This window comes from Hemibagrus wyckioides, linkage group LG07 (genome assembly GCF_019097595.1).
Source record: "Hemibagrus wyckioides isolate EC202008001 linkage group LG07, SWU_Hwy_1.0, whole genome shotgun sequence".
In the NCBI taxonomy this organism is placed as follows: domain Eukaryota; kingdom Metazoa; phylum Chordata; class Actinopteri; order Siluriformes; family Bagridae; genus Hemibagrus; species Hemibagrus wyckioides.
This window is the reverse complement of record NC_080716.1, coordinates 8107140-8120883: the sequence shown is the minus strand read 5'-3', so window position 1 is coordinate 8120883 and position 13744 is coordinate 8107140. Positions and strand designations below refer to the sequence as shown.

Below are 13744 nucleotides of genomic sequence, written 5' to 3'. Positions count from 1 at the left end.
TAAAATCACATCTAAATATACAATACAGTATTCAGTGCATCCACACAAACACTTCTTAAAGGTCTCTCTTAGCTGATGTTCAGCATTCATCATTCATGGGGAGCAGCCGAAAGAACAACAACAACAACAACTCAGTTGAAGACTTCCTAATATGCCAGAACACAAGTCCACATCTCCATGCATCCCTTTTGAACCTGTATGTACATTTCACAACAATACAGTATGGACCCTAGACATATCCTGCAGTCCTGAGCACTGAGCCCTGCCTTCTCATTTCTTAATGTTCCCTTGAAGATTTTCTTCGTAATTGACAGTGAACTTTTCCTATAGAAGTCAAGTCATAAGGGAGCACTGTTAAACAAGTCTTCATAAAGCCTGGCATGATTTATACCCTGCTATCAGTTTCCATATCATCAGACAAGCTACAAAGCCTATTAGAGCCGCTAGAGTGGCCAAAGCTGACGATTTATGTCCTCAGGTGAAGCGGCTTCAGCGTCTATGAGAGGGCTCATGCTAGACTGGAGTTAATATTCAGGCGGCAGCGATGTTAACTAATCAGTGCAATGTTGATAAATAGCGCGCTGTCTTCCTCAGGCGAGCGTGGTGTCTCATTACTGAGGCTGCAGCTCTTTCGCTGGAGTGACCAAAACAAAGGCAGCGATGGCAGTGATAGAGTGGCAAAGAGGGCAAACATTCATCAGCAGGTAAACACTGGCCTTGCTTGGAGAACCCAAGCACATTTTCCACACCTTTCTCTCTCTCTTTTGCTCTGGATTTTATCTAAGGACAGGCCACTAGTATCATAACACATGACTGCACACTTTTATGAGTTCACTCGCTCTGTGCAAACTCGTCCATTTGCAGGTGAACAGAATTAAGGTGCTATTAAGAGTTTTAGAAAACTAGAGTTATTTTCCATGATGGAAACCTGTGCTTAAAGGAAATACAAATTACAAAATATAAAGCATGCCTTTTTTCATACAAGATTAGCCTCAGAATTAATCCATCCTTAAGATACGACGTAGCGCTCTTATACGTGAGATAACCAGCGCTAATCGAAATAAGGTTCTTATACACAGCAGCGTGCCTAAACAGTCAAAAATAAAAAGGACCAACATGAGCTAATCAAACAGACAGGCGTCGCTGGAAGGCTCTTCAACCTTCTTAAGCCTTTTATCTAAAACTAAATCTCTTATCATGCAGAATGAGACATTTTGAAATAATGCACAAGTGTGCTAATGAAGTCTTGTGTGTTTGTCCTGCAGAAGTTTTTAAAATAATCTTACACAATAATGTTGAACAGTAATCAGTGATTCTGATCCATACATCTAGAAATGCATCAAGGTCACTTAAACATTAATAAACAGCTGCAGGTGTAACACCCTCAGGACTCTCAGGTAAAGTTGATTATTGTACTGAAATCTCAGAGAATATTTCATTCAAGGATATTTGTGGCTAAAAATGGACAAGAACTACACATTCTGAATACAAGACTAAACATGATGATACATTTTGCAAATACAGGTGTATCCACTCTTAACAGAAAGACTAAATAAGCTTGGTTTTTGGCCAATTTTCCTTTCACTTTGAGAAACAAAATCCACCTGGAATGACCTGCATAGTATTTCTTATAAATAACACATGATCTCCAACGGTCTCCAAGATTTTTTATAATGGAATTCTGAACTGATATCTTTTATGGACATGTTTTTATATTTTCATTCTGGTTAACTGTTTTCAACTTTACCTACAATGCCGTTCAACTACCTGGTCCTAGATAGTCCTAGTTTTCCCTACTCTACTTTACTAGAGCAGTGCAGCAGGGCTTTAATCTCTCCAGCTCTTTCAGCTCCTCACCTGTGCACAATGCTCAAAAAGTTCAGCTTCCAAAGATTCAGCTTTCTTGATTCTTGATACCAGCACCGAAAACACCCTCATGCTTGTAGACGGCTAACTAGTAGAGCTGACTTTGAGCCTAGATTTTTTTATTTATATATATATATATATATATATATATATATATATATATATATATATATATATATATATATATATATATATATATATATATTTCTGTTTATTACAATTTCAATGTAAAAAATGGGGAATGACAAAATCGCTTGGCCTTTTGAGATATCTGAGATATTGCTTGAGACGGCTGAACTAGCAAGATCTCTTGAGCTAGCAAGATCACTTGGAGAAATCAGCAACTAACTTCTCACAGAAACAATAAAAAATAGGATAAAAATACACAAACCAACATGTCTCTGGGGTTTATTTTAAATATAAAAGCATCAAAATAGAAAAAAGCAGAAAATCTAAAAAGATGAAAAATAATTGTTACAAAAATGACAAATTATTATTATTATTATTATTATTACTACTACTACTACTAATAATAATTTTATTTATTTATTTATTTATTTATTGTTTTAGCAGACATATTGTGCAGTTCAGACCAAACTTTAAGGTCTAGAGACTCTGAGGGATCCTAGTACAGTCTGTTTGTGGGTCTACAACAGTGCAAACTCTTACCCTGGCTGGCTACAAGGTGGCGCTATGTTGACCAAAATAAAACAATTTATGCAATGCTTTGCCGTATTGACACCCAAATTGGTGACGAGTAACTGATGATATGAGGCAACATGAGCAATTTCAGAACAGCGCCACCTACTGCTCACAAGATATGATACTTTTACTTATGACTCCTGTTTAATTTGTCCTAGAATCATGGAACTAGCACTTTTACATTCAGTGAAGCAAACCAAGTTGCAAACTTTTACTGTCAGTCATTTTGGGCGTCAGCCATTTTTAATTGTCTGTTAAGATGCTGTAATTTCCAAGCACACTGGAGTGTCACTGTCTGGGTCCAATTTAAGTGCTTGTTAAAACAATAAATAATATTTTTTCTACACAGGTTCAAAAGGCTTTAACCCCAATAACTTCTGCACACAGCTATATTTATTATTACTACTATTATTATCATTATTATTATTAGTATTTAGGTGTTTTCTCTTTTGCTAAAACTTCAAATCAGCTGAGGTGACTGACGACTCTGTTACCTGGAGTTCTGAATGTTCTGTGGCCATGAAATAGTTATAGCAATAGTAATCCTAATCTAAATGATCACTATTTTAAAAAAAAAGAAAAAGAAAGAATCTTTCAGTCTGTGTTATTCATCATGCTCCAATTTCTTCCACCTTACAATCTGAAAAGTCAAATGTCAAAAGTCATTTTCTCTTTCTACATATCACATAACATATGTGGACACATATTATAAACTGCCCATAAATCTAATATCTATTGCCCTAACTTCAGTCTAAAAAAAAAAAAAAGAAACTAAATATAGAAGTGTCGAATGTGACATCAGTCGGAATTTTTTCTCATCCGCTGACAACAACAGAATGATAAAGCTCTCTCTAAATCTGACCAGGCGAAGTGGGAGCGTAAGGAAAATTAGACCAATTGATGAGCAATTTCCATTGACTATTACCTCTCAATAGACGCTTGTGCTCATTTGTATGGTGGGGTTTGTCTCACGCAGCACTTAATAGCCTCACACTGAGCTTTTTCCACTTGTCTTGGGAATATGAAAGCAGCTGCAATTACAATGAACGCTGACAATTACAAAAGAGCGAGTTACCGCAGGGCTGAATATAATACCGTCCATTAATAAGGCGTGTAACGCTGCATCGCCCTGCTTGACACATCCGTTTTAGTGTGCATTCCTAAAGAAAGACAGGTTAAAGGTTATTAAGAACACTACAGCTTATTTTTTTCGGAATAAGTATGGGTGTTGGGTTGGTGATCTTTCTGAAGCACGACAAAGCTCAAACGAATGTGAAAGCAGGATGCTGGCTCGACTTCATTAGTGTCAGCGTGCATGAAGCTAATGGAGTGGGTGGTGCTCATTATTTCCATTAACTCATTTGGTGAGGGGCAGAAAAAATAAAAAGAAAGTGAGAGAATAGCTCAATAGATCTAATTAGTTTGGTGATTAGGATTATCTTATTTTTTGTTGTAGCTGTTCTGCAAAAAAAAAAAAAAAAAGAGGTCAAAATCTTATTTTAATGCTCTGAAACATGCAGGGGCGTCAGACCCAGACACGGCGAGGCAGGAGAGTGAAAAATAGAGAGAAGGAACGTGAGTGTCAGCAGTGAATAGTTCTGAGTGGAGAAAAGCCCATTGCCAACTTTTAATGGCTGCCCCACACTTTCGTCTTGCTTTCTTACCCACAGCTCCATCTAGGATTGATAAGGAGCGAGCCAACCTCTGACTGCCTGTGGCAGCCGCTGGAATTGTTTTGCAATTTGCTGCTCTACGATGCATTCTCTTTCCCTCAGAACAATCCATCTCTGCAGCACAACATTCAACCCCAGACCCATTGATTGGCCCCCCTTTTTTTTTATATTTATCAATAGCAATTCATATCCCGACTATTCGGGCACAGAATGCACTTAGCTCAGCATAAACGCGCGCGATGAAGTGTGTGAGAGACTGTAGGAAGGATGGATGTGTATTTATATGCACTGCAAGCTTAAGGTTAACAGTTCAAAACTGCTGTATGGGTTTACAGCAAAATAAAAATATTGTTTTCTAGTCCAGTGCTGAAATTGTTTATTCACTTCCCAAAGAATGAAACACAATGTGGCATGCTGGTACAGGAACATCACAGATAGGGTGGTGTGATGTGGCCTCAGTGTTACTGTTTCCAACACTGAAGAGGATTATTTCCCAATACCAGCATCCAGCATTCATTCCTCTTCTATCACAGCAACGTATCAGGTACAATGCTGCGACACAAAGGCAATATAGCTACAGTTTTCACCCCAAAGATGTTTATGACTGAATGTTTTTCAGAAAATCTGAAAAAAAAGAAACAATTAGATCAAGTAAAAAAATAATGTTTAGAAATGACAAAAAAAATGGACTACAGTAATTTTATCATTTGAACATTGAGAATAAAGCAATAAAAATTGGAAAAAATATTTTTGAGTCTTTCTCAAATGTAATATTACTAATGGCAAAAACTGGATACAAATTTTGAGAACATCATAGACAGACAGACAGACAGACAGACAGACAGACAGACAGACAGACAGATAGATAGATAGATAGATAGATAGATAGATAGACAGACAGACAGACAGACAGACAGACAGACAGACAGACAGACAGACAGATAGATAGATAGATAGATAGATAGATAGATAGATAGATAGATAGATAGATAGATAGATAGATAGATAGATAGATAGGAGTTTCAGGAGTGCTGCCATTTTTGTTGCTAGTCTTTACATTCTATACAAGGAAGCACCTTTAAGTCCACTGGCAGTGTTCACCTACTGCAAAGACAATTAAATAAGCAGCACCTCCTACACTTCCTCAGAAACACAAAGACGGAAAAGCTACCTGCCAACATTCACATAAAACGCCTGTGAAATGCAAAATTTATATCCCCTGCCTCAGGACATTTCAGATCAATATATGAAAAAACAAAGAGTGGGAGTGAATATGATGTCTCCACAAAGAGTCAGGTTAAGTGAGGATGCTAGCAGGCAGTGTGTGTTAATGCTGTGGTGTGATAGAAAGTCAGAGCTCACCTCTGGGGATTGGGCTCATTGTGCTTGTCCCTCTCGTGCTTGATCATCCTGTAGCGGCCGATCTTCACATCTGGCCGAGACACCTTCATCCCGTTCAGTGTAATCCTTGGAGAGAAAGAGACGAGGAGAAAAAGAAAGCGAGAGAGAGAGAAATATTAGATACATTTCAGGGTAAGCAATTCAGATCATCACAATTCTTCCTTTTAAATGATGACACATCCCTCACTGCTGAATTACAGCCAATAACAGCTTCTCTTCTCCTGTGTATGGTATGATTATGTGCTCTGCTGTCATAATTTGTTCACATCTCTCTGGAACAATCTCTACAGATCCCTCACACACTGGACACAACCTTTTTCAACCTCTCCTGTCTGGCAGACACTACAGAACATTGTACACCAAAACTGCCAAGCACAGGAACAGTTTATTTGAGGATGTAGTAGTTTAGTGGTTAAGGTGTTGGGCTACTGTTCGGAAAGGTTGTGAGTTTGAATCCTAGGTCCACCAAAAGCTGCCACTGCTGGGCCTCTGAGCAAGGCCCTTAACCCTCCTCAATTGTATAAAAGGAGATAAACTGTAAGCTCTGGATAAGGGCATTCTGCTAAATGCCAGAAATGTAAAGGTTTCTTTCTGAAAGCAATCACCCTCATAAACAGCAGACCTTGATTATATGCTGTTCAAAAGCACCAGGATGCTCTCTATACATCTATAAATACTGTCATCGCTTCATCCCCATGTGTTACACACTGCTGCAGCTCACGCTACTCACACATCTCGTACTGTACATTGTACATGCAACTACTGCACTACTACGCACTTTATATTCACTGTGAAATATCCTGGTCTTTATTTCAACTTTTCCGTATAGCAATGTTTGTAAATGAAATCTATAGTGTTGGTATTTTTATATCTGTACTTTTCAGGGTCACTAACAGCTGATACCAGATTCCTTGTGTGAGTGAAAACATACTTGTTCAATAAACCTGATTTTTTTTTGCATATGTATTAGTGTGTATGTTTATATACAGTTAAACTTACTGATGATGATAATTAGTGCTGATATTAAGGTATTAAGCAAGGCAACTTGACAACATAAAAAAACATAAAATGTGGAAGAACAGAAACAGAAAGAAACAAAGAGTGCTTCAAATAGCTCTGTTTTATATCAGTCATGTGTTAAAAGTAGCTCACAAGCGGCTTGCTGCTATGAGAAAAAACGTAACCATATTGTTATTCATTCATTCATCTTCTATACCCGCTTGATTCCTAATTAGGGTCACAGGGATCTGTTGGAGCCTATCCCAGCACACACTGGGTAAAAGGCAGGGGTACACCCTTGACAGGTCGCCAGTCCATCACAGGGCCACATATAGACAGACAACCACACACACTCACTCCTATGGGATTTACCAATCAACCTAATGTACATGTTGTTGGACTGTGAGAAGAAACCGGAGGAAACCCACACAAGCACATGGAGAACAATGCAAACTCCACACAGAAAGGCCCCTGCCTGTTCAAACCTGGGATTAGAACCCAGGACCTTCTTGCTGTGAGGCAACAGTGCTAACCGCTAAGCCACCGTGCTGTCTCCATATTATTAAGTGATGAAGAAATAGATTTTGAGCAGTCTGTCAATTAGCCACTAATCTACTAGAAACGAGTCAACTGAGATTTAACTCAGCCCTCAGCCCTCAGTGTGAAGTTGATTCTTACAACACAGGAATTCTGATGGATTGAGTTCTTTATCTCTCAGTAGGAATAAAGGAACATGTTAAAAAGACAAACACAGAATGTGGTAAATGACAAACTTCTTTCAGACCTGAGTGGTTAAAGCTGCTATGAGCTGTAGTTTATACTCACACTGTATAAAGCTGCTATGAGCTGTAGTTTATACTCACACTGTATAAAGCTGCTATGAGCTGTAGTTTATACTCACACTGTATAAAGCTACTATGAGCTGTAGTTTATACTCACACTGTATAAAGCTGCTATGAGCTGTAGTTTATACTCACACTGTATAAAGCTACTATGAGCTGTAGTTTATACTCACACTGTATAAAGCTACTATGAGCTGTAGTTTATACTCACACTGTATAAAGCTGCTATGAGCTGTAGTTTATACTCACACTGTATAAAGCTACTATGAGCTGTAGTTTATACTCACACTGTATAAAGCTGCTATGAGCTGTAGTTTATACTCACACTGTATAAAGCTGCTATGAGCTGTAGTTTATACTCACACTGTATAAAGCTACTATGAGCTGTAGTTTATACTCACACTGTATAAAGCTGCTATGAGCTGTAGTTTATACTCACACTGTATAAAGCTACTATGAGCTGTAGTTTATACTCACACTGTATAAAGCTACTATGAGCTGTAGTTTATACTCACACTGTATACAGGCCTCCAGTACAGCACTTCAGCCCACTAAACTAAACTCAGTGCTCAACGTTTACCTTTAATGTGCTGTTACCCTTCCTAACACATCCTGTAAAAATGATCCATTTGTTAAAAGAATCATAGAGTTTTTCAGTCCCTGTTGCACAAAACACACACACACACCCACAAACACACATTCACAAACATACATAAAAACCCACACATGCACCCACCCGCACAGACATGCGACATGCAAAGAAGCACCTACAAATATTCACACTCACACACAAGCACCCACACACATTCGTGCACACACACACACATGGTTAGCAGAAACAAATCTGAAAATATAGCTGCAAGCAGCAATGACGGGCCCTCGCACTATGGGTCATCACTACACGGTGCCATCGCCACCCAGGCGCACCAGACACAGTGAGCACAGTGGGTACATGCATTAAAAGGGGAAATACCAAAAGGACAAGAGTGACAATTTGGGTGTACTGAAAGTGATCACAGCAAAGTCCACTGATGGTAAAACGAAAACTGACTTTCCTTCTAAACTATATAAGGAAAAAAGGGACAGTTTGGGTGTAATGAAATAGATCATAGCAATGTCCAGTGATGTCCAAAGGGACAATGACTCTCCCTCTAACCTATATTATCAGTTCATATATATATATATATATATATATATATATATATATATATATATATATAGAGAGAGAGAGAGAGAGAGAGAGAGAGAGAGAGAGAGAGAGAGAGAGTCACCCAGAAAAATGTATACACATTTCAGGATTTAAGAAATTTTTTTATACAAAAATTTGTATAAATTTTGTATTACTAAATTTATTGCTATACGTTATAGATTGATATATATGATGATATTATGATAATATTATACTAATATTATTTATATCATACTATTTTTCTTTTCCTGAAGTGTATATACATTTTTGGTTGACTCTGTATATATGAATTGTGAAAATGAATTAATATTGTAAAAAAAATTAAAATAACCGGATAAGAGCCTCTAGTGGACATAGTCTAGTACTGCAGGAGTCAGGCCAAAACCATGTCCAGTCAATGGACTGATAAATGTAGAAATTTGTTGTGAGCCGTCACAAAATCATGGAACGATGCAGAATCACTCACAACCAGTTGTTCGTTCTATTTTTTAAAAAAATGAAACATTTGAGCTTTCCACTGTTAAGATATAAGAACATTAATATTTTTCTATTATGTCCTCACAATAGCAACATCATTCACAATATCACAAATTCCTTCACAGTTTCACATCAGCCATGTCCTGACATTATTCTGACTGATTTTCAACCAAATCAGGTGAAAGTAAGGGAAAACATTAGAGATTTCTAAAAGTGACACACTTCCTGCTGCCAGTTGGTGGCGCTATGACTGACACTGACAGTAGTCATGTCCGTGTGATCAGCTTTCTTCTCTTAACATAAATTTGAGGTTTGATGTACATCACTCAATATACACCGAAGTTATTAGCCACTTCCTGTTTCCTTTTATTCGCCATAAGTTTAAGGGCTCCTCACGGCTGAACCGTTTGAGATATCAAAAATCTCTTATCAACTTTAGATCCTCAATGTCTTCAGATCATATTGGACCCTGTTAGGTCAAAATCATACAAATCCCCTAGGAGGAGTATATCAAATTCCATTGGGTGCGTTTTTCAAACATCCCAAAATAACTGACTTCCTGTTAAGCAGATCCCATGACAGACAGATGAACGTCATTTAGCTCAATGAGATCTAAATGTATACCGGGTCTCATGCATATACGTGCAAGTGAATATGAGCTGTGCAACTATATTTCTGACAAAGTTCCAGGGGTGCTGTGACGGCCCTGTGCCACGCCCGGTGAGCAGCCACACTGGACTTTCTCATAAACATTTACACTCTCTATGGGAAATATTTTGGAACATTAGGCCTTTCCACTCGTAAGATATGAGAAGATTCATTTTCTTCTATTATGTTCTCGTGTAAATCGTCACCATAGTAACACGATTCAAGGTATCAAAAATTCCTTCACAGTTTCACATCAGCCATGTCTTGACATTATCCTGACTGATTTTGAACCAAATCAGGTTAAAGTAAGGGAGAAAATATTAGAGATTTCAAAAAGTGACACACTTCCTGCTGCCAGTTGGTGGCGCTATGACCGAGACTCACAGTTGTCATATCAGTGTGATCAGCTTTCAATGCTTAACATAATCCTAAGGTTTCATGTAGATCACTTAATGTACACAGAAGTTATTAGCCACTTCCTGTTTCGTTTTATTCGCCATAAGTTTAAGGGCTCCTCATGGCTGAACCGTTTGAGATATCAAAAATCCCTCATCAATTTTGCATTATCAATGTCTTGAGATCATATTAGCCTGGGTTTGGTGGCGGTTGTATCAATGTCTTGAGATCATATTAGCCTGGGTTTGGTGGCGGTTGTATCAATGTCTTGAGATCATATTAGCCTGGGTTTGGTGGCGGTTGTATCAATGTCTTGAGATCATATTAGCCTGGGTTTGGTGGTGGTTGTATCAATGTCTTGAAATCATATTAGCCTGGGTTTGGTGGCGGTTGTATCAATGTCTTGAGATCATATTAGCCTGGGTTTGGTGGCGGTTGTATCAATGTCTTGAGATCATATTAGCCTGGGTTTGGTGGCGGTTGTATCAATGTCTTGAGATCATATTAGCCTGGGTTTGGTGGTGGTTGTATCAATGTCTTGAGATCATATTAGCCTGGGTTTGGTGGTGGTTGTATCAATGTCTTGAGATCATATTAGCCTGGGTTTGGTGGTGGTTGTATCAATGTCTTGAGATCATATTAGCCTGGGTTTGGTGGCGGTTGTATCAATGTCTTGAGATCATATTAGCCTGGGTTTGGTGGCGGTTGTATCAATGTCTTGAGATCATATTAGCCTGGGTTTGGTGGTGGTTGTATCAATGTCTTGAAATCATATTAGCCTGGGTTTGGTGGTGGTTGTATCAATGTCTTGAGATCATATTAGCCTGGGTTTGGTGGCGGTTGTATCAATGTCTTGAGATCATATTAGCCTGGGTTTGGTGGCGGTTGTATCAATGTCTTGAGATCATATTAGCCTGGGTTTGGTGGCGGTTGTATCAATTTCCTAGGAGGAGTATTTCAAATTCCATTGGGTGCGTTTTGCAAACAACTCAAAATAACTCACTTCCTGTGGATTAGACTTAATGACATGCAGTGTGAAAGTTGTTCAGTTCAATGAGATCTAAGTTTGTACCAAATTGTACATGGATACGTGCAAGTGTGTATCAGCTATGCAGCAAGATGTTCCAGGGGGCGCTGTATAATGGGTGTGTGCCACGCCCAGGGCCGAGCCATGGTGACGTCCTAATGGCCGCAGATTCCAACCTGTCTGCTGATTTTGCAAGTGCACTGCCCATGAATGAGCATGTTAAGGGGTCCAAAATGCCCCGAAATGTTGAAAAAAAAAAAAAAAAAAAAAAAAGTAAATAAATAAAAATAAAACATAAATTCTAACAAAAACAATAGGGCTTCCGCACCTACGGTGCAAGGCCTCTGGCCTTGCTCCTTCGGTGCTTGGGCCCTAAAAATAATCAGAAGATGCTGCTACATGATCATGATGTCCACTTGTGCAGCTCTTCAGCTACGATAGAGCTCAGTCCTGTCTGTGTAATAAAGACATCTCAGCATCAGTAGAAACTGTTTAAACGATGCTTTCTCAGCCGAGTTTCTGTCCAGGAATCACAATGCTTTCCTTAAAGTGTTTATTTCCACAGCAATCCCAAGGGCAGGTATGAGGATGTATATGGAAGGAAAGTTGTCTCACGCAACAAAACAACAACTCATACATTATTCAGAGAGAGAGGACTGTTAATAATCTCTAACTGCAGTGCACTTCAATAATAACACACCATGTCGTAAAACCTCAGCAGAGAACATTTCCTCCCCAGCAAAGGTCTTTTCAGTTGAATGCTGTTAAAAACACTTTATACTGGAAATAGTTTATGAAATATTTCTTCTCCTGGCTTCACAGAGTGGAGATGAAATCTTTTTTTTTCCTTCAGCAGCGATGTCATTAATGCTACGCCCGTCTCTGTTGATCTGGCTCAGCTCTGAAAAGGAAAAATCCTTCATTCTAATGCTCAGCAAACCGATCAGACACTTTTCTCCTGGCTTCCCTGATGTCGATTGCATCTCTTGAAGGAAAGACAGCAAACACTTCCTGTGATGCATGAGGAGTTCACATCTCAGGTCTGTTAGCATTACTAGCTGCGCTAGGTTTTGAGGAAACTCCAGAAACGCCCCTTTTTCTCTGGGAACTTTGTGTACTACTTCTCTACAGTTATTACTCAAATTACACTGCAGTCACTCCTTATGCTTGAATAATTAACTTCTTCTAGATCTTGTCGGGTAAAGTAGAATGAAGAACAAGCCTTGATTTCTGTCACATATACATTACAGAAGAGTGGAATTCTTTCTTCACATATCCCAGCTTTAAATGTTGGAGTCTGAGCGCAGGGTCAGCCATGATACATAGACAGACAGACAGACAGACAGATGTATAGACAGATAGGTGTTGTTTTTCATTATTAATTATGTTTTTTGGACAATTTCATATTCCCGACTTTGTGGGAACAGTTTGTATATGACCCCTTCCTCTTCCAACATGACTGCACACCAGTACACAAAGCAAGGTCCATAAAGACATGGATGAGTGAGTTTGGTGTGGAGGAACTTGACTGGCCTGCACAGAGTCCTGACCTCAACCCCATAGAACACCTTTGGGATGAATTAGAGCGGCCAAAACTGAGACGTCTGCCTTTACATGCAGATGAATTTACAACCTTTCGATTTAACAACCCAGAGCCTTAACCACATGAACCACTGCCCATGAATGGAGGCTGAAATGAAATGGAGGCTTTATGGTTTTATAATGTTAGTTCTAGCTAAAGGGGATAACTAAAAGAAGTCAAAGACACAGGAGTCAATCTGAAAAACCCAACTCAGATAAAAAGTAAGGCTTCAGAGCCCAGCGCTGGTGCCATCATGTTTTAAAAGAAAAATAAATAACCAGTCTTGTGTGCTATTGCCACTCAACTATAAAATACCAGTGTATTTATAATAAATTGCGAAACAATCTTTTGGGGAAAATAGATCACTGAGGATTCTTCAGTTGGTTCCTCTTGGGAAATCTTTAAAGATTTTATGCGAAACACTACACTACTAGTGTACAGAAAAAAAACAAAAAGGAAAAATAAAACACATTTGCAAAGATCTGTACATGTCTATGATGTGCATTCAATCGATTTTTACAGCATGTGATCACCGTGTGTACGCAGATCAGCCTCAGATTTCTGTAATGATTTTCCACTTGATGACTCACGGCTTCCACAAAAGCTAAATAGCCAGAATCACTTTTTACTATTGAGTGTCAGTGTTCAAAGGTTGGATAAAATGAGATGAGAACAGATTTTCTCACATGTCTGTCTCATTCTCAGACTTTTATTGTTGATTGTTATGTAAGGAATAAATCCCAGAAGGACATGGTGTTACAGAACATTAATCAACAGCGAGGTGGTGTGATGTGGCCTGGCATGACTGTTCTTTACCCTTTTTACCAGTACAATGATGCTCCAGTCTGCTGGAAAAATGGAAACTGACCTATGGGATGTCAATCAGTATAAACAAATGAATTATTTTAATGTTGTAGGTCTGATATAAAATGAATCAGGACA

At 38.6% G+C, this 13744-nt stretch overlaps 1 protein-coding gene across 7 annotated transcripts in view; it reads right to left on the bottom strand.

Annotated features, from left to right (window-relative positions):
- Positions 1 to 13744, bottom strand: part of b4galt2 (UDP-Gal:betaGlcNAc beta 1,4- galactosyltransferase, polypeptide 2) — a 132912-nt gene that overhangs the window by 10446 nt on the left and 108722 nt on the right. For 6 of the 7 annotated variants that reach the window (XM_058394369.1, XM_058394365.1, XM_058394366.1 and 3 more), the window contains one exon: positions 5604 to 5708. In XM_058394369.1, the coding sequence (XP_058250352.1) occupies positions 5604 to 5708 (105 nt within the window). Of the gene's footprint in view, positions 1 to 2100; positions 4866 to 5603; positions 5709 to 13744 lie in introns of those variants that run through there. The other variant, XM_058394368.1, reaches the window with a different exon arrangement.